The sequence below is a fragment of the Strongylocentrotus purpuratus genome, unplaced genomic scaffold (assembly GCF_000002235.5).
Source record: "Strongylocentrotus purpuratus isolate Spur 01 unplaced genomic scaffold, Spur_5.0 spur5_scaffold_2, whole genome shotgun sequence".
Lineage (NCBI taxonomy): Eukaryota > Metazoa > Echinodermata > Echinoidea > Camarodonta > Strongylocentrotidae > Strongylocentrotus > Strongylocentrotus purpuratus.
Window position 1 is genome coordinate 13,598,824 of NW_022145605.1, and position 21,875 is coordinate 13,620,698.

General features: G+C 38.4%; 1 protein-coding gene across 1 annotated transcript; it reads left to right on the top strand.

The window, feature by feature from the left end:
- Nucleotides 1-7,737: 7,737 nt before the first annotated feature.
- LOC115926673 (transmembrane protein 17-like) lies at nt 7,738-17,790 on the top strand. Its single transcript, XM_030991722.1, has 4 exons — nt 7,738-7,913; nt 12,906-13,009; nt 15,487-15,600; nt 16,471-17,790. Exons 1-4 carry the CDS (start codon nt 7,814-7,816, stop codon nt 16,771-16,773), a joined length of 621 nt encoding a protein of 206 aa, XP_030847582.1. The 5' UTR covers nt 7,738-7,813; the 3' UTR covers nt 16,774-17,790.
- The last annotated feature ends 4,085 nt before the right edge of the window (nt 17,791-21,875 follow it).

The window sequence follows — 21,875 nt, forward strand, 5'->3', positions numbered from 1 at the left end:
CTTTTACGTGTCATTAAATCATTAGAGAAAGAAGACGATTCGTTGTACCGTTCTCGACTCTTAATCCTCGTCTGAATTCAGGTTCCCCCCCCCCTCCTCCCGCGCGAAGCGCGGAAGCTTTTAAGTTTCATAAGATTATGAGAGAAAGAAGACGATTGGCTTTACAGTTCTCGAATCTTAATCCTCGTCTGAATTCAGATTCCCCCCCCCCCCAAGCTTTTAAGTTTTATAAGATTATGAGAGAAAGAAGACGATTCGTTGTAGAGTTCTCGACTCTTAATCTTCGTCTGAATTCAGGTTCCCCCCCTCCCGCGCGAAGCGCGGAAGCTTTTACGTTTCATTAAATCATTAGAGAAAGAAGACGATTCGTTGTACCGTTCTCGACTCAAAATCCTCGTCTAAATCTTCTGGCGCTCTAGAAATATTACTCAAAAGATGTTTAGCAGCGTTTAGATCGGGTACATAGCATTCAGAGAATTTTTTCCGGAAAGGTACCCAATCATACACTCAGGTGGAAAGTGGTAACATGAAGTAGTTTCTTGCTAAAGGACATTTGTTGCGATTTGAATCCTCAACCTCTTGTTTGAAAGTGATATAATTGAACCGTTATACCGTTATCCACGGAATGTCCCATACATTTACCAAGTATTATACAATTGTTTTATGGAATTGTGAATATTATACTTGGCATAAGGATATGAGTGTATCTGATGTTTTGTCTGATTCAAGCTCTAGTGGGGCTATCAGTTTGATACAGTCATCAGATACAATGAAACCTTAGATGTGGTCGGTAACACATGGGACCAAGTAGCTTGGACTTACCCAATACTGTAACCTATTTACGACGACATAAATATATTTGTGAGACCTTTGAATGACAGAACACGTGGCCACAGCTTCAAACTATCAAAAGTTAGAGCCTTCACTTCTATCCGAATGGGATCGTTTTCACAGCGAGTCGTCAATTTATGGAATGCGCTTCCAGCTTATGTAATTGATAGCCCATCTGTAAACTCATTCAAATCCAACCTGGAAAAGCATGGAGAGCTAAATATGACATGTACAACCCTAAAGAAATGTTTCCTTGCTATTGCATTGTCCGGAGCTCCGACGTAGGCGCAATCCCCAGTACATACAGACATTAATCCTGCTGCAGAGGGGCATATAAGTAATTATACTTGAAGCCCAACATCAAGGTAAATCAAGGTAAAGGTTTATTTATTAATGATTTGTTTTTCTTTTCTAGACTGGGGCGGGAATGAGCCAAACGGATATTATGGACTTAAAAAATTACTGTCTTCGGGTAAATTTCGAAGACACGTCATTTATTAATAAGTGGAGAGATCGCGGATGTGAAGATTTCACCTTCAGATCAGTGTATCAGAAAGATCGTTAGTTAAAAGAAAGATTGTACGCAAAACCTTAGAACTTCATTTGTTGTTATACAATTTGCTAGGAAGGCTATCGAAGTACATGAACGATAGGCCAACTATTAAATAATAATAATAATAATAATAATAATAATAATAATAATAATAATAATAATAGTTAGCTCTTATATAGCGCATTTAATTACCGAAGGTAATACCAATGCGCTTTACAAACATTTCAAAATCAAGATACAAATGTAAAAGACAATAGAAATAAAGACATATATAGACATAATTACATAATCAAAAATTGCAAGTAAGTAGGCATACAGTATACATTAGAAAAATCTATAGTAGCTTCTATTAAAGGTGATACATGTAATATAATATTTGAAAATTATTATAGTGGTGAGGAAGGCCCAATACAACAATATAAATAAAAATAAATAGATAAATAAACATCGTGCTTGTTGCGAGATTCATTGAAAAACTCTTCATGGCATTATGCTACGCATTCAGTCAGTCACAAAGATGGTACAAACCAGTGCAAAATTAAAATGAAATGTTGAACAAATATGTCTTGTGTTCTTTCTGGAATACGTCTATGTTTGACTGAGCACGGAGAGTGCCAGGAAGAGAGTTCCGAAGGGTTGGTGCAGCCAGGCGCGGATCCAGGATTTCTTAGGGGGGGGGGGGGCCCAAATTTGAAATTATGCGAGCCAAATATTGGTACGTAACGATGACCAACAGTGACGTAATGCGGAGGGGGGGGGGGTCGGTGCAGAGAGGGGCGAGTTTTCCCCCACCCTCCTCCACGAAACGCGGAAGCTTTGACGATTTATTAAATTATTAGAGAAAGAAGACGATTCGTTGTAGAGTTCTCGACTCTTAATCCTTGTCGTAATTCAGCCCCCCCCCCCGTCCTGCGCGAAGCGCGGAAGCTTTTACGTTTTATTAAATTATTAGCGAAAGAAGACGATTCATTGTAGAGTTCTCGACTCTTAATCCTTGTCTAAATTCAGCCCCCCTCCCCCTCCTGCGCGAAGCGCGGAAGTTTTGACGCTTCATTAAACTATTAAAGAAAGAAGACGATTCGTTGTACCGTTCTCGACTCTTAATCCGCGTCTGAATTGAGTTTTTCCCCATCCCGCGCAAAGCGCGGAAAATTTTACGTTTTATTAAATTATTAGAGAAAGAAGACGATTCGTTGTAGAGTTCTCGACTCTTAATCCTCGTCTGAATTCAGGTTCCCCCCTCACGAGCGAAGCGCGGAAGCTTTGAAGTTTCATTAAAACTATCAAAGAAATAATACGATTCGTTGTAGAGTTCTCGACTGTTAATCCTCATCTGAATTCAGGTCCCCCCCCCAAGCTTTTAAGTTTTATAAGATTATGAGAGAAAGAAGACGATTCGTTGTAGAGTTCTCGACTCTTAATCCTCGTCTGAATTCAGGTTCCCCCCCCCCCTCCCGCGCGAAGCGCGGAAGCTTTTACGTTTCATTAAATCATTAGAGAAAGAAGACGATTCGTTGTACCGTTCTCGACTCTTAATCCTCGTCTAAATTCAGTTCCCCCCTCCCCCTCCTGCGCGAAGCGCGGAAGCTTTTACGTGTCATTAAATCATTAGAGAAAGAAGACGATTCGTTGTACCGTTCTCGACTCTTAATCCTCGTCTGAATTCAGGTTCCCCCCCCCCTCCTCCCGCGCGAAGCGCGGAAGCTTTTAAGTTTCATAAGATTATGAGAGAAAGAAGACGATTGGCTTTACAGTTCTCGAATCTTAATCCTCGTCTGAATTCAGATTCCCCCCCCCCCCAAGCTTTTAAGTTTTATAAGATTATGAGAGAAAGAAGACGATTCGTTGTAGAGTTCTCGACTCTTAATCTTCGTCTGAATTCAGGTTCCCCCCCTCCCGCGCGAAGCGCGGAAGCTTTTACGTTTCATTAAATCATTAGAGAAAGAAGACGATTCGTTGTACCGTTCTCGACTCAAAATCTTCATCTCAATTTAGTTTTTCCCCTCCCGCGCGAAGCGCGGAAGCTTTGACGTTTCATTAAACTATTAAAGAAAGAATACGATTCGTTGTAGGGTTCTCGACTCTTAATCCTCGTATGAATTCAGGTCCCCCCCCCCCCCTCCCGCGCGAAGCGTAGAAGCTTTTAAGTTTCATAAGATTATGAGAGAAAGAAGACGATTGGCTGTACAGTTCTCGAATCTTAATCCTCGTCTGAATTCAGGTTTCCCCCCCCCCCAAGCTTTTAAGTTTTATAAGATTATGAGAGAAAGAAGACGATTCGTTGTAGAGTTCTCGACTCTTAATCTTCGTCTGAATTCAGGTTCCCCCCTCCCGCGCGAAGCGCGGAAGCTTTTACGTTTCATTAAATCATTAGAGAAAGAAGACGATTCGCTGTACCGTTCTCGACTCAAAATCTTCATCTGAATTTAGTTTTTCCCCTCCCGCGCGAAGCGCGGAAGCTTTGACGTTTCATTAAACTATTAAAGAAAGAATACGATTCGTTGTAGGGTTCTCGACTCTTAATCCTCGTATGAATTCAGGTCCCCCCCCCCCTCTTGCGCGAAGCGCAGAAGCTTTTAAGTTTCATAAGATTATGAGAGAAAGAAGACGATTGGCTGTACAGTTCTCGAATCTTAATCCTCGTCTGAATTCAGGTTCCCCCCCGCGCGGAAGCTTTTAATTTTCATTAAATCAATAGAGAAAAAAGAAGATTCGTTGTACCGTTCTCGAAAATAATCTTCGTCGGAATTTAGTTCCCCCTCCAACCTCGCGCAAAAGGCGGAAGCTTTTACGTTTCATTAAAGATTATTATTACCGTTCTCGCCTCTGAATCCTCGTCTGAATTCAGGTTCCCCCCTCCCGCGCAAAAGCTTTGACGTTTCATAAGATTATGAGAGAAAGAAGACGATTCACTGTACCGTTCTCGATTCTTAATCCTTGTCTGAATTCAGTCCCCCCCCCCCCCCTCCACTCCCCTCCTGCGCGTAGCTTTGACGTTTCATTAAATTATTAGAGAAAGAAGACGATACGTTGTACCGTTCTCTACTCTTTATCCTTGTCTGAATTTCAAAGATTTTCTTTGTCTGCTCCTTTTACTTTCTACGTCCTTTTCCGATTTGGGGGACCGCCCCCCCCCCCCCCCCCCTGGCTGGCTACGCGCCTGCGGTCAGATAAACACATTTTGATAAATGGTCCGGCTCCGGAAGCTCAGGGGTTTTAGGCGTTTAATTAAGGTCAGATGATCATTTTTTTTTAATACCTATTATTTTGTGACACTGGCAGGTCACTATTTGGCGTGGGGTCCAGGGGGCGGATCCCCCCAAAAGCGGGGTTTTAGGCATTAAATTACCGTCAGATGAGCATCTAAGGGCCCGCCGTAGCGCCCTAGGTGGAATCCAGGGGGCAGAGCCCCGGAAGCTTAAGGGTTTTAGGCATTTAATCACGGTCAGATGAGCATATTTTGATGACTCATTTTTTAACACTGGCAGTTAACTATTCGTTCTTTCTTGCGCTCATTCTATTTTTTTTCTCTTTAATATACTTTTTCAAATAAAGTGGGGGGGGGGAGGGAGCTCGAGGCTCCCGATCCCTGCCGTACCTCGGGCCCTGACATGTAGGAATCTCAAGAATCATATTTCGTGCCTGGCTGTAAATTTAGGAATTTGTCATTTTCCAACAAACACATATACAAACGTATAATTTACTAAAAAGTGAGGACAAATCTCGGAAATTATGTCATTTCAGCATTATTTGTAATCCACCGTTGTGGAATTATAAATAAACCACGTTTGAATTTGATTTCCCCCCAAAGCCCCCCCCCCCTATTAGTACGCCAGTATCTCCTCTTTTCCCTTTTTCTTTCCCTTTCCTTCCTTCTCTCTTATTTTTTTGATTGGAGGGGGGGGGGGGTCAACAGCCTGGGAGGAAAGGCCCTTTCGGTCCCTCCGATCTCCTTCTTCCCCCTTTTCTTTTATTCTTCTTCTTCTTCTTTCTTTCCCTTTCTCTCCTCTTTCCCTTTCCCTTCTTTTCCTTTCTTCTCTCTCTTTTTTTTTTTTTTTGCGGGGGGGGGGGGGGGCCAAGGCCCGCTCGGCCCCCCCCCTGGATCCGCGCCTGGGTGCAGCACATTCAAAGGACCTGTCACCGAAAGATTTTGCTCTACTCCTATTTACTACTAGCAGGTTTTGCGAGGCAGATCTGAGTAATCTGGTTGGTATATATTGGGCTATCAATTTGGATAGGTAGGCCTAAGTAGGAGCAAGGCCATGGATTGCTTTAAATGTGAGCAGGATAACTTTGTAGTGGATGCGTGAGGGAATAGGGGAGGGGGGGGGGGGGGCTGGTGGTTTTTGCCCGACATAGATTCTTTTTTCTGACTCATTTCAAAATGAAAATTTACAAGCACTAATTGTTGCCCAAAGATGAGACTATTCAGTCACTTCGCTGCTTAAATGTGGATATCTGTTCATGGGAGCCAAAATATTTGTGGTTGCCATAATATTGGAAAATCCGGGAGTGGGAGGGAAGGGGGGGGGGGGGCTGCGGCAGTCCGGCCCCATCTCGTCCACTTATATTGTCAATAAAAATCCAGGAATAAAAGATTTGCATATTAGTGAAAGTTTGATGAGAATCCGACACGGACTAAGAAATTCACGACTTAAAAAAAAAAAAAAAAAAAAAAAAATCTGAACGCAGATTGGCAACTTTGTGATTTGTCTTTCGAGTATTATTCCCTTTTCTTTTTACTAAAACCAAAACTGGGGCGTTCATTATGATTATTGATGAAGAGGGGTGTGATGTGGCAAAATATGAATTTAGGAAAAGGTCTGATAACAAATTTTCTTGAAATATCTATTTGTATTTTCTCATAAACTGCAAAAAAAAAAAGGGAAAGACTCTCGCATGGAGGCTAGATTAATTTGATAAATTATGTTCCTTTTTCTTTATCGGATCGTTGAAAAATTGTATTTCCCCTTAATATGATAATAATGTGTATAATGCGTTAATTCATGTGAAGCCCCACTGTCCTACTTGTAGCTACTTGCCTCCCTCTATTATAGAAAACTTCCCCAATCGGTGCCTGTTGGTCCCCCATGATCCTCTTTTTCTTATGTTAGTTGAGAGCTGAGTTGATGAGATAGCCACCTGTCATTGACGTGGCTGGGTGGTCTAATCCCTTCTAGCTCGTGTAGCTAATACAAAATAGTAGCCATGTGTTCTAATAATTAGCTATTGTTTGCATGATAAATAACTATTTTGGCCAAATCAAGCATTTTGTGAATAAAATTGTGCACACTTTTACTCCACGATCGACATTGTCATGCTTCTTGATTTACCAGTATTATTAAAATTGGAGAGAAGTATTGGGAATAACTTAAATGATATGTTGACATACAGAGTGACACAAAATCAAATACAAAAATTTGAAGGAAAAAAAAAATCGCGAATACAACCCGGTGGGGTCACTCAATGTGACTTCCCGACCGCATGACCGTTACCACAAATGCATATAACCCCCTTTTGCGGTCAATTTCAAGGACATTTTGTGAAATTTAACCCCCTTTTTTACGTCAAAACAAGGACAAAATCGTACTTTGGAATACCCCTATTTATAAGATTGTAAGGACACTTTCGCAAATTTACCCCTATTTTACCATATTTTAAGGACAAGACTCGGCTCCGAGAATTTTTCTTCCTGGTTTTCTCTTTTCCCTTCCCGGTTTTCTCTTTTCCCTTTTCCTGACCCCTATTTATCAATTTCGAGGACACCTGTGCACCCCTATTTTCTTTATTTCGAGGAATATTTTGTCCGCGGACATTGCTTGAAATTGACCCCTTTTTCCGCGATTTTGGTAACGGTCATGCGGTCCGGAAGTCACATTGAGTGACCCCACCGGGGAATACAACTTGAGATCCAACGTCTTCTGAGTCACGGGAAGGGGAGGATTATTCCCTGAGTTGTGTTATTGTGTTCCTGGTGCTTGAGAATATTATTACTATAGCTCAGGCCCATCAAAATGTCCGGCTAACTACACCACTGACTACTGCAAAATATATCGTTAAGATTCTTCATGTAACAAGGTTTTAAACTGAAATGAAGGCCTATAGATATAAAGCTTAAACTGATGTTTATTTCTACTAACTGATGAACAATTTGGAAGCGTTTTTAACATTTGAATTTTAATGAGATCTAATGAATAATTTTTTTTTGACGCTCTCAAATGAGCCAAGCACTTCCTTGTTATAAACGATATGCACCCTTCAGATAATTATTTATTTTTGTGATGAGCATAATTTGCCCACTCCTCTTTACCAAGCTTTTTTATTATCATTTTATTTTGTACTGTGGAAGACACCATAAATATTTTTGTTCGTCGCCGTCGGTTGAAAATAAAATAAAGTCGAAAAGCAAGTGAAGGTCTCTAAGTCAACATGGCTGGTGATTATATGAGGCAGAAACTCACGACTTTTACAGAAGCTGTATTTCCCACACGAAATGCTGTAAAACGTCAGCATCACATGTTAAGACCAGGTGAGAAATCATTTGTTACGAAGCTCAAACTTTACGATTAAGCCCCATGCACTGTTCATTGTGTTTGCTGTATGAACTATGATACTTGATAGGTGACTAAGCGCTCTATAAACTCGGAGCTCCAAAGCTTGCATCGGCAAACGATTTGGCGCTTGTTCAGAAACGTATCCAAAAGTTGACCCTTAATTCCGGCGTGGAGCTACCCGACTAAAACATACCCAAAATGAATTAAATAATCATTAAATGTCCAGATAAAGATCATGAGTTAAAAGTTGCTATGTTGCCTGTTTTGTGTCAATTTTATTGTTATTTTTGGAGTATTTTTCGGAAAAACGATGATAATAGTATGGTGGTGTGACCCCGGGGGGGGGGGGGGGGGGGGGGGGTACTCAGATTATAGTCGGACGGGGGTGTGCGGCTGAGACCTCCGAACCCATACCCACATCCTAGGGTCCTTTTGCTGAAATAGGTACCCATGTCTAAGGATTTTTTGTGAAAAATGAAACCCATGTCTAAGGATTTCAAACGTCAAATAGATCTAGACATTTTTTAAGCTGTAATAATACACTCCAGCAAAGCATATGGAGAGTCAACGCTAATGCATATTGACCTTTAGCACTGCACTACGCGTTAATAGGCAGCATTTAAATACATGAATAATCAATACACTCATAACACAGAGATGCACACAATCATGCCGATGCGGCTGATCGGCAAGTTCGACAGTGGTCTCACAATTTGATTTTTTATATTATTCTTTCTAACATCGGAAAGTTGAAAAAATGTATTTTACTGCTATTTAGATCTTATCGATTGTCACTAAAGTATAGATTTTTAGTGAAATTGGTTGAGTTTTATACAGTGGTGTTTGAAATGTTGAGAATCAATAGCACAGCTTTTAATACACAGCCAGGATAGTAATGCACCTATGTGTGTATTAATACAATGGCCAAAAATTTTGCAGTTTCTCGATAAAATTCTTTATTAGTAAACTGTACCATACAACATGTAGTTTACAAGTAGTTTACACACATAAAGATGAAAACACCATGCAACATAATTATACTGTGCTAGCACCTCTAGCATCTGTTCTAATTGAAGGACTTTTCCTGTTTCAATTAACGTACCCGTACACGAGCTCTCAAGCATTGGCTATATAGCTCCCTGCTTGAGCCCCGCTGCTGCCCGGCTGCTGGACAGAGGGTACGCAGGGTATAGCTGATGATCATATCATTTTCAGCGTGCAAAGCGCTACAAGTTTCCGGGGGTACGACCCCTATACGGGCGGATACCATACCTAGCGCGCATTATGCCATATGAGTACCCGGTATAGAGCCCATGGGGTCGTGATATATGTGGTACCCCGGGATCTAGTTGAGTTTACGAGCTACTGACTTAGAGGTCAGTGCGTACACCTTGTACACTGGAAATGCAATCAACCGAAGGATTCATTTATTTAGAGATGGGAGAGATTTAGGCATTTGCAATGTAGGAGAAAATCCCAAAATCCCAGAGAAAATGAGGGAGAAAAGAGGGGAAAGGAATAAATGAAAAAAGGGACCCATGTCTAAGGATTTTTTAATGAAAAGGGGACCCATGTCTAAGGATCTTTCCTGAAAAAGTCACCCTTCCGAGCGGCACATCCCCGTATACCCCATGTACGTGAGTACCCCCCCCCCCCCCCCCCCCCCCCGGGGGTGTGGCCCACACATAGGAGCAACACTATCCTGGCTGTGTAGTAAAAGCTGTGCTTTTGATTCTCAACATATCAAACACCACTGTACAAAACTCAACTGATTTCACTCAAAATCAGTACTTTAGTGACAATTGATGACACCTAAATAGCAGTAAAATACATTTTTTTTTAACTTACTGATGTTAAAAAGAATAATTTAAAAATTCAAATTGTAAGTCTAGTGTCAAACTTTGCTTACACGTACAGCTGCATTGACATGATTGTGTACAGTCTATGCAATATTGTGTGGTGTGTGTATTTGTGTATCATGGGTCTAAAAATACCCGCCGCACAGCAAGCATGCAGTGCTAGAGGTTAATACGCATTGGCATTGACTCTCTGTGCTTTGCTGGAGTAGTGTGACCAAAGTTTGTGTGTGACCAAAGTTCACATACTAACACTAAAAGTGCGTATAACAGGAGAACGTTACACGATGCCTGTGTGGGACTGAGACAACAAAATCTTTGAGCACCGTCGACAACTCCAAAGGTTAAAATGCGACATAAAAATGTGAATAAGCTAGCTTTTCCACACTTTTTATCATAACAAGTTTTTTTTTTTTTAATATAAATGCCATTTTATTAGAAGGATTGACTCTAAAAAAATAATGATAAAATTCAAATTTCTTACGCAAAAAACGGAACCTGCGCGCCTGCTTCCACCGTACTTGTAAATTTCAATGAATCTATGGGTTTCGTAAGAATACAAATTTAAAACGGGAAAGTGGAGAGACAAAGAGAGAAAAGAGCGAGAACTTGTGTATGGCTGACATATAAAAAGGAGACGCATGATAAACTTTTTAAACAAACAAATAACATGCAGATAGGGACTAGTCTACATTGTCATTAACACATAAACAATGAAAAGTATTGTCTTTTATTTGCAAAATTTAACAAGGGTATTTTTTTCGAGCAAAATCTCAATGATAGAGAGAAATTATTATCTTTTTAAAAGTTTCAATATAAAGTTTGGCTTCTGATTGAAATTTTATGTCCCTTTTTGGAATGTTTAAATATCTAAAGCCCATCACAAGAGGGCAGTAAATATCATGCATGAACTTAGGTCACACTTTTTGACAGACTTCGATAGTGGTAAGCCTTCCGATATTCTCGTCCTATCATTGGTTTGAAGTAAATACAGCCTTGGAATGTTATATAATCTGATTATATGATAAATTACGATTCTTATGACGTATGGAACACGATATATGTTGATCTGGATGTTTTGTAATGTGCAAGAAAAGAAAAATATCTGCCAACTTTGGTTACCCCTTCATATAGACATTTTCAGGGTTTCACGGCAAACCGCTGCAGAATAGACTTCTACGACTAGTAGTATTACAAGTGCATACTGATCCTGGGTTGAGGGGTGCAATTGTGCAACCCACCCTTGGTATGCACTTGTATTGTGCAGCGGTTTTCTGTGAAACCTGTGAAAAAGTGTATACTAATATCAACATTTTTCCAAAAAATACTAAAAAAAAACAACATGAAAATTGACACAAAACAGGTAATGAACATAACGACTTTTAGTCATGATCTTTATTTGGACATTTAATGAATATTTACTTCATTTTGGGTATGTTTTAGTAGGGTATCTCCACGCCGGACTTACGGGTCAAATTTTGGATAGGTTTCTGAACAAGCGCCCAAATATCAAGACTCACCGATGTTTCTATCAAAAGATACAGCCCCTCAAAAACTCTGCAATATTCATAGCATTTTGGTCAGAATGCACAAAAAAGTTGTTCACGCAGAGGTATAATTTTGCTCAAAAGCTGCACAGCTAATGCACAGCACGATATGCAAAGCGTGAAGTAAGGGTATTTTCAAACTGAAACTGCTTGTCATCCCTTGGGACTAGAGAAAAAATAAGTGCATGGATCAGTGAAAAAAATATGCTGGGGCTCGGGGCAAAATAGCCCCCGAAATGCCCAATAGAGCCCCCGAAAATCAGAAAAGAGCCCTGTAAATTTGCACAGAGTTCAATGTAAAACAAATTTTAGAATATTATTTTCATGCAGGCAAGCTTGAAAAGTAGCCTCAGAAAAAGAAATATTGATTTTTCCCTGGCATGGATATATTCTTTACAGCTGGCCCAACTTATCCCTCGTGGGAGCACTTCGTGAAATTGGTAAATCTTCGAGTTACCATGGAAACAATGTTTAAATCGCTGTTTTGAGCAAGATATTTTTAGAAATGTGGGGGTGGGCTCCTATGGGGAATTATGGAGAAAAACCTGCTCTTTCATATGACACCTCACTTATTGAGTATCACCTTCAGGATCACGAGCAATATTGGTTTGAATCTCATTTTGGTAATAAAAACATCGACCAATTTAGCATGAGCGCGCAATGCACATGGACTGCATAGGGATGTGTGCAATCTCTATGGGAAGGATTTTAGCACACAAAACAGAGTGCGCGATCAGACACCCTAATAATACTTGGGTCTATTTACATTTTGAAAGAATATGACGCAACCCGCTGTTTCGCTTTTGTATGCAGGCTCTGGAGCTCTGTCACCTTCTGCGGTGGAGCTCCCTAGAGTTAGCACTCTATGTGTTTCTATGTGTGTTCTGAAGGAGCCTGTATAGGGTTGAGAAATATGAAGAATTTAAAGATGATGGGGTGCCAAACTTTCCGCCCACTTGTACTTTTTATCTTCATATCATTCTAGGATCTACTTAAGGATTGCAAAATTTTATCCATGATTTCCTGTAGATGTTTTTTACAAAAGTTTATTCAAATCAATTAATACCATGCCAAATTGAAAGCAAAAATCATAATTTAAGAAAGTTCTAGTTGGCGTAGGTAGACATTTTTTTAAGCTATGATCACAAAATATTATGTCAGAATGCAATGCACTACAAATTAAATAAAATTATATAAACAACAAGTCTAAACGTCATTTTACAGCAGATTTATCCCAAATATTGACCTATAAAAGTCAAAGGCAAGTTAACTGCACCAGATGTAAAGTAAAATATCAAACTGTCAGTTGGTAGGTCTATCATATTTTTCTTTCAGTTTTGAATTTTCGAAATTAAGATTTCCTGACCCTTGTCATTGAGTTCATATTTATTCAAAATAAATACAAAATACAGAAAGATATGCTGATCTTTTGTCAAAAGCTAATTTGGTGCCTTTTGCCTTGATGTTTTTCAGATTTTCAAACTCTTATCAATTTTTTTGAGATATATATGGAAATGTGCATTTAGCATACTAAATATCAATATTTTTCTATTGTTTATTGCAGGAAATGAGTTAGTATCCAGCTTGCCTCTCCAGGTTTCTCTCTACTTCAATGCCTTCTTCTTCCCGATCTGGGTTGTAACCTGTGTTGTCATGCTGCAATTAAAGGTATCCATCTTAGTGATCTCTCCTACCATCCATGACCTGTTGGCTCAAAACTATACCGATAAAGGTTCTGTTCACATATGCTGTAGTACATTGTAGCTGTTTATGGGTAGTTGCGGGCCGAAACTCTTGTTAGAAGTTGGGTGTAACAGTGTCTGCGAAATGAGACTGCAATAGGCTCTGTTCTTAACCTGCTTTGGACAAGGCTAGACACTAGAAAATCTAGGCTCTGCTCAAGGCTGTAGGAATTGTGGTAAAGTGTCAAATTAGAATCTGTGCTTGCAGACTATTTTATGGTGAAGAAGGAGGTGGGGGGGGGGGTGGCTTATTGTACTATATAACACACATATCAGTGAGTATACATAGGACTTTTGTTGGGTTCAGCTACTTTTTTCAACTACACTTGCCATTCATTTAATCATGGACCTATTACGGATGGACATTCATCGTTTTCTTAACGAATTCATTGTGATTGTCTCCGTCAATGTCGTCTCAATAACATTCTGTACAGTTTTCTTCACTTTGATCTCATCATGGTCGCCGCCAAAAAGCCGGGACAGAATCAAGATAGTGATTTTACACATGTTAATCTACATGCGCAGAAGATAATTACTCGCCTAAATCATGGAAAATCGATGTGCAGTTCTGGCTTATAATCGGAAATTGTTGTTCCGTGTACTGTACATGTATTTTATTTTGAAAAACATGTTGATATTACCAGATAGAGGTTATTTTGTGATTTTTTGGTTGTGATTTAAAATCCTGTTTCCCCCTATTTCCTCATAATATTCCAGAGTTACAACGCACAGGGCTGATACAGATCATGGCCTTCTAATTGTTTTTTAAGGTCATAGGTGTGTGCGAAAGTTTGTGAATCAGTAATAATACATTTCATATCACCAAAATTGTCTGCTTTTTAACTTTGCTGCTCCCCATTGGGGATGCTTTTATTTAAAGGTGAAATTCAAAGAAAATCACAAATATTTCAATTAAAGTATCACTAGAAACTGGTAAGCTAACAGATGGCCATCGTACAAGTTTTAGGTCGAACTACATATCGGGTGATTTATAAAAATACAAATACAACCACCTCCATAGCAGCTGGGATATACGAGAGATTCGCCGGAAAAATAACGATGTTTTAATGACGTCACTATATGGACCAATACTTCCCAAGCAGACGACATCCCATAAAGAATGAACATAATTGCAAAGCTATTATTTGTCAAATTATAATGAGTTTAGTGTATATAAGTGTAATGGCATGTCAAACCATTCAAAAGGGGATATGACCTGATTCTGATAACTAAAATCTTTTGCTTGTAAGTACACAGGATAGGGGTTAATTAACAATCAAAGAAACCAGACTTTTAAATTGAAAACCCCCCGGAATGATACTAAGTACGGCATTTGTTCCCTCTTGGAACGCCGAACATACCGCGGTGTGCAGCTGAATATACAATAGCGTCTTATTTTGTTTACAAGCGACATATTCCTTTATTTTTGTATCGCTGCATTTGTCATCAAAATAAAACCATGCGCGGGGTTAAGAGTGAGGCAATAGATTGTACATTTAGCCTGACGGCAGTGAAGTAAGAGAAAGAACTCGAGAGAAGATGAAAACACAGGCACTGAAAATGTGTGAGAAGTCATGAGACATCGTCTGCTTGTGCACATCATGTCCATACTGTGATCTCACACATATCAGCAGCGTTCGGAGAGCTCTTCAGGTGCTATGCCAGGGCTGTATTTAAGCGTTTTGTAATTTATAATAATCATTACTTTGAATATTTTCAAACATTGAATTTTGAATCAAAGTTTCAACTTTGCAATAATGAACATAAAATTAGTTATTAAATTCACTGAATATCTACTTTAAGACACTCTTACAGAGCACACCATCCAAACAAAACCCAAGAGAGGGAAACTGCTCCTTTGTCAATGACCGAAAATGCTTACGCAGTCGTTATTGTTAAAACAGCTGAATGTTCTCATTAAGATGCACATAATCAAAAGGCGGCGACTATCATTGGATCAAAGAAAGAATCACGTTGAATGTCCATCCGTAATAGGTCCATGATTTAATACACAAAAATACTCATGGTTTTACTGCTGCATGCAAATGAGCCCAAAGTCACCTTAAATTTCTTGTAAATTTATTAAAAACTAGAAATTTCACACTAATCTGATAGCTACATTTTGGCCAGGAGGGATTAAACCTCCCTGCATGGTCACTGACAGGTGGTTATGAATTAACATAAGAAAAAGAGGATCGTGGGGGACCAATGGTCACCGATTAGGCATTGTTTGCTATAAAGAGAGCGCAAGTAGCTATAAGTAGTGTAGTGGGGCCTTAAAAGTAAATTTTAAAAAATTAAAAAATGTATGATTATAACCCAAACTTAGCTAATTTCTCCATCTTTCATCCCTCTCTCTCCCCCTCCCTCCCTTTCTCTGACTCTCTTTATCTTTGCCTTCAGTTTGCCCATCTGAATCAGATCTATCAGTTTATCAGCATCACCATGTATGTGGTACTGACCGGTGTGGAGGTCATCAGACTCTACCTTGGTTACCTAGGCAACCTACAGGAAAGGGTAAGCTATTGATTGGGTGATCTAACATCTTTTTCTCCTGGCTCTATATGATCAAAAGTATAGGGTTAGGGCTATGGTTGCATGCAGGTTTTAGGTTATGTTTAAGGTTAGGATTAGGGTTACACATTCTATTTTGTAGGTATAGGCTTTGGGTCAAGGGTTGAAGTTAGGACTTTGGTAAGTTTAGATCATTACTGTGGAGCAATTGTCTTAGGAGCATGTGTCATACAACCATTGATTGATGTCATGTGTATGGGTGTATCCAGGATTGAGGGAGGGGGGGGGGGTAGTTTTCCCAAAGGAACATGATTTTGGGAATCTATCTGCCCCCCAGACTTGCTCAATTGAAAAGGAGGTGTCAGGATAAAAACGTTAGCAACAAAATTACTTTGACTTTTTTGTTTAATCTCTGCATATTTTTCATTCCCCTTTTTTTCTTAAAAGAAGGGGGAGGGAGCTTGGATGTTCTGCCATTTTACAGCCCACCCCCTCCTCCCCCCCCCCCCCCCCCAATACACCTTGCACTTTACATCAGTAGATATTAGGGTTAGCTATGAATTGTTGTATGTCCTGTGTTCACTTTTGATTTTACAAAATAGATACAATTACTTTGATAATGTAATTTAAATGTATATTTTCAAGCTTTAGGTCAACTGTCTATCTCTATGTGTATAAACATTTGCTTTGAATATATCAAATTCTATACAAATAACATCAAGTTGTTGAAAAAAAAAAAGAAGTTGACCGATGTTCAAGTAAAATCCAGTCGATGTTCATACTGTTTTCATTTTAAGTTAGTTGAATATCAGATCACACCATGCCCTCCAAGAAACTTACTCTTATTCTTTCTTTCTTTCTTTCCTAACACAGGTGCCAGAGCTGGCAGGTTTCTGGCTCCTGACGCTCATCCTCCAGTTCCCGCTCATCCTCTACCTCCTCATCGACTCCCGGGCGATGCCGTTCCCCATCGAGCGAGCGGTCCACATCATCTTCCTATCCTTCCTCGCCTTTGACGTCGTCGGGGGCTACTTTGCCTTGAAGCGGATGACCCACCACCAGGTGATGAAGTTCCATCTGCAGCAGTTTGATGACATTGAGCTGATGGAAGATTCGCCTGGGAGGTTCATGAACTCGCCTAACCTCGCAACGCAAAGATACAAACCTCTTAGATGACCTGACCTGAGTGTGAAAAAATGAACTGAGGAATGTTGGGGTTCAAGAGGTCAAAGATGAAGCTCGCATATTATGTTTTACCTGTCCCGGAAATACACCTTCTCTTTAAATGACAGTTTTAAGTGTAAATTGAATTTGTATTGTTTGACAGTTTAAGTTGATTAATTATGCACCAAACTATCAAAGTGTTTCAAGCAGGATGTTTTAAAATGTCAACTTCATTGAGTATTTAGTTTATGTCAATTTCTCAAATTCACCTTGCTAAAATGGCAATAATAAGGTAGTATACATTTAGGAGAACTGTATTTAGTGTTTACTTTCGGTTACTGTGCTCAATACAGTATCACAATTTTTTATCACAGTTTTTATCATAATTTAAAATACATCATAAGATACATGATCTCATGATGATCATGATGAAATACACCTTCTCTTTAAATGACAGTTTTAATTGTAAATTGAATTTTTATTGTTTGACAGTTTAAGTTGATTAATTATGCACCGAACTATCAAAGTGTTTCAAGCACGATGTTATAAAACGTCAACTTCATTGCGTATTTAGTTTATGTCAATTTCTCAATTTCACCTTGCTAAAATGGCAATAATAAGGTAGTATACATTTAGGAGAACTGTATTTAGTGTTTACTTTCGGTTACTGTGCTCACTACAGTATCACAATTTTTTATTCATCTAGCAAGTAAGCAAAAAATTATAGTTACATGTATGTTATCGTTTTTATCATAATTTAAAACACATCATAAGATACATGATCTATTTGTGCCAATTAACTGTTCTTGTAATACATAGAGTGGATACATGTGACTGATATTAAAAGAGACTTTTATTATGGCTCAAGGTAGGGTTATGCCCTGAAAATTTAAACATTCCAATGAACTATCAGAAATAGTAATGTAAATATGCGTGTAAATATTTGTAAGATTTTATAGCATTTATTTATTCTGTCGTTTTGTGAAATTTATCATCAAAATTTTTCAGTGTTTTGAATAAAGGCCTTATAGTACAGTCAAGATATGAAAAAAAAGGGGTCAACCTAGAACTAATTGCAACAGAAACGATTCCACTTGCATATTATCTGGAAAAAACATAAAAATAACATACTAAAAGTTGACAAAAATTGTAGTGGTGGATCAGTGCCTAATTTGCATAAATTCAAAATGGCCGCCATGTCGGACCCTGGTAGACACTCAAAACCTATTTTAGCCTATATCTCTAGATCTGATACACATAGAAAGCTAAACGTAGTGTCTTTACCAATGTTTTGGGGGTCAAGGAACATGATTATAGCATTATAAGCAGCTTACAACTACTCTTTCACTCTTAATTTGCATAAATTTGCATATAATTAACCCTTTTAAAAGTCAAAATGGCTGCCATGTTGCATGCTTATAACTATTTCTCATCTAATATTAATAGAAAGTTGGTTATAGTGCCCTTCTCCATGTTTAGGGGGTCAAGGAACATGATAATAGCATTATCAGCAGCTTAGAACTACTCCTTGACTCCTAATTTGCATAAATTTGCATATAGTTAACCCCTTTTAAATTCTAAATGGCTGCCATTTTTTCATTTTTAAAACTATATCTCTAGATCTGAGACACATAGAAAGCTAAACGAAGTGTCTTTACCGAAGTTTTGGGGGTCAAGGAACAAGATAATAGCATTATAAGCAGCTTACAACTACTCCTTGACTCCTAATTTGCATAAATTTGCATATAATTAACCCTTTTTAAAGTCAAAATGGCTGCCATGTTGCATATTTAAAACTTTTTCTCATCTCATACTTATAGAAAGTTGATTTTAGTGCCCTTTTCCATATTTAGGGGGTCAAGGAACATAATTATAGCATTATCAGCAGCTAAGAACTACTCCTTGACTCCTAATTTGCATAAATTTGCATATAGTTAACCCCTTTTAAATTCTAAATGTCTGCCATTTTTTCATTTTTAAAACTATATCTCTAGATCTGAGACGCATAGAAAGCTAAACGAAGTGTCTTTACCGAAGTTTTGGGGGTCAAGGAACAGGATTATAGCATTATTAGCAGCTTACAACTACTCCTTGACTCCTTATTTGCATAAATTTGCATATAATAAACCCCTTTTAAATTCTAAATGGCTGCCATTTGTTCATGTTTAAAACTATATCTCTAGATCTGAGACACATAGAAAGCTTAACGAAGTGTCTTTACCGATGTTTTGGGGGTCAAGGAACAAGATAATAGCATTATCAGCAGCTTACAACTACTCCTTGACTCCTAATTTGCATAAATTTGCATACAATTAACCCTTTTTAAAAGTCAAATTGGCTGCCATAATGTTGCATGTTTAAAACTATTTCTCATCTGATACTTATAGAAAGTGATTTTAGTGCCCTTATTCATGTTTAGGGGTCAAGGAACATATGAGCAATGATTATATAATTAAGGTGCATGTATGATTAAATATTTTCTTTAGAGTAGCTCACAATATACGTCACGGTGTTGCCAATTTATGTTTGCTTGATTACAACTTCAAAAATTCATAATTTTCTTTAATATTTCTTCTTGTATTTTGCTCGAACCTTCACTGATCTGTTTCTTTAATTTTTCTGCTTCTGTTAAAACCAACTTCTAATCAGGGTGGACTTCTCCTTAAAGTTTGGTGTTTTAACCATTTTCTTTGGTTAACAAACTTGACTGTACCATTTACTTCAATTCAATTTGTTTATTCGTCCATGTAAAAATATAAAAATAAGCTTCGGTCATATAGCGTGATGGATTTAAAGCAAAAACATACACAATGATATGAGAATCACTGTGTCAATTCAAGTTGCAAATTCCATATTCCACAGCTTACTAATAGGGTGTATTGCACAAATGAATACATGAATTTTTGAATATCATTACTAATTAAAAAAATGCAGTTATACTGATTTCATAGTTACAATATTACAATAGGCTTACTTAGAATTATTGGATAAATTAAAATTCTATAGTGTAATTGCGAATATTTAAAAAAAAAATAGAATTAAAGCTATATATCTTATTTCGCCTAAATGATGAGATTTCAGAATAAACTTTGGAATACCGTTGTTAAGTACAAACTGCAGCTACACTGAATAGACTATTACAATTTGAATAATATTCAATTAATTAGATCAATAATACTAACAATAACTGTATTTATAGATTAATTAACAATTATTACATTATTGCATTGAACACAGAAAAAATTGCATTTATTAAGATATTTAAATAACATAAAACATTGAAAATTTAACATTTAGGCAAGAGAATGGCAAAGAAACACCAGAACTCTGAATAATCTGACTCATAGCTAAAAATGCCTATTATTGAGAACATTTACTTGGTGTCTTACCCGAGTCCTTATGGTAATATAACTTGATGATAGAATTATTAGCAAATTAAACTATCACAGAGTCTACATTATATTTACAAATGGTTTGCATATAATTTATAAATAGTTACATATTTACATTTATTTGCATAATTGCATAAAATTTAATATTATTAGGTTCATTAAATTTAAATAGGCTTCCACAAAGCGTAATTAATTCTTTATTTTTTTGTTCTGAGAATGATTTTTTTTTTTTAATGGAACTGAGCAGATTCCCTGTTTCCATGGTTAAGGAACCGTTAGTATTGGGACCTCGATCCATAGCCAGTCGCCATAAACTAGGATAAGATCACATAAATTACTATAAGATTAAACATCTGAGAAAAAATAGTTATCATTCTACTTTTCCTGCTGTTTTACCGGGGATGCTTTTTCAAATATCATCAACATTCCAAAACTTTGTTTTAAACTTAAGCAAAATGACAAGGCTCACCTAGTGTTCAGAAAATTAGAGTGGTTCTTAACAGTTTGCTAGGAATGCTTTCTGATTAAAATAAGGACCTATGCATTTATACCAAATACATCTTGATGACACTAATTTGCAAAGTAGAAAGAAAATCATGAAAACAAATGAGCATCCATATTAGAATATGATGCATTTATCAATCATTGGATGTAAGGTGCAAATGTTTATGGTTGATTATCTGGCAACCTGTGGATAAAAATAAGAATTAGAAGTTGTGCTTCTCAATGTCTCAACCATTTTGCAAAAGTATCTACCATTTACATTTATATTTCTTCCAAGAAAAGTGCTGCTTCAAGGCCTTGTTGCCATTCAACGTCAACAAGACCAAAGCGGATGCGATACAGCATTGCAAGACGGCTTTGCAGACGTCCACTAACTAGCGAGGGCCATTTTAGTTTGTTCGTCATAGATGTAACACTGCTGGTACGATCGTAGTCGCCACAGACGTACCGCGCACTCCTGCGTTGAACAATTTCGACCTTGTTGATGTTTCTTTGGGTGTGTGGATCCCATGCTGTTGCAGCATACTCCACTATGGGCCTAGTGTATGTGACATACGTAGCCTCCTTGATCTTTTGGTTGCAGTGTCGAAAGTTACGGCGCAGGAAGGCACAGACAGAGTTTGCCTTCTTGACTGTGGCATCTACATGGGCATTGAAGTTCAGCTTCTGATCAATGTGGACCCCCGAGGTACTTGGCTGAGTTGACCTGCTCCAGCTGATGACCATGGATGGTGTATTGGCCTAGGAGTGGCTTCTTCGTGTTGGTCACTCGCAAGACCTGGCATTTGGAGGGATGGAATTCCATCTTCCACGTCTTCTCCAAGTCCTGGAGCCTGTCTAGATCTTCTTGCAGTTTGTCACAGTCCTGGGTCGGTCTGATTGGTTTGTAGAGCAGACAGTCGTCAGCATAAAGGCATGTGGTTGAATGCCTAATGCAATCTTGTAAGTCATTGATGTAGATCAAAAAATAACAATGGACCTAGGACGCTACCCTGGGGTACGACAGATGTGACCTTGGCTTCAGAGCTGAGTTGGCCCTCCAGTATGACTTGTTGGGTACGGCCAGTCAGGAAGTTCTCGATCCACTGAAGAGTAAGGCCGTGTATACCACAATGTTTGGCTTTGAGAAGGAGTCGTTGGTGAGAGACCTTGTCAAAGGCCTTAGCAAAGTCTAGTAGGATTACATCATACTGACCCTTGTCTTCCAGTCCTCTAGCA

Bases quoted from the DNA above. Each gene is read 5' to 3' on its own strand.
- LOC115926673 (XM_030991722.1), top strand. From the start codon at position 7,814: ATGGCTGGTGATTATATGAGGCAGAAACTCACGACTTTTACAGAAGCT. The intron at 7,914-12,905 runs GTGAGAAATCAT...TGTTTATTGCAG, and splicing joins GCATCACATGTTAAGACCAG to GAAATGAGTTAGTATCCAGC. The intron at 13,010-15,486 runs GTATCCATCTTA...CTTTGCCTTCAG, and splicing joins TTGTCATGCTGCAATTAAAG to TTTGCCCATCTGAATCAGAT.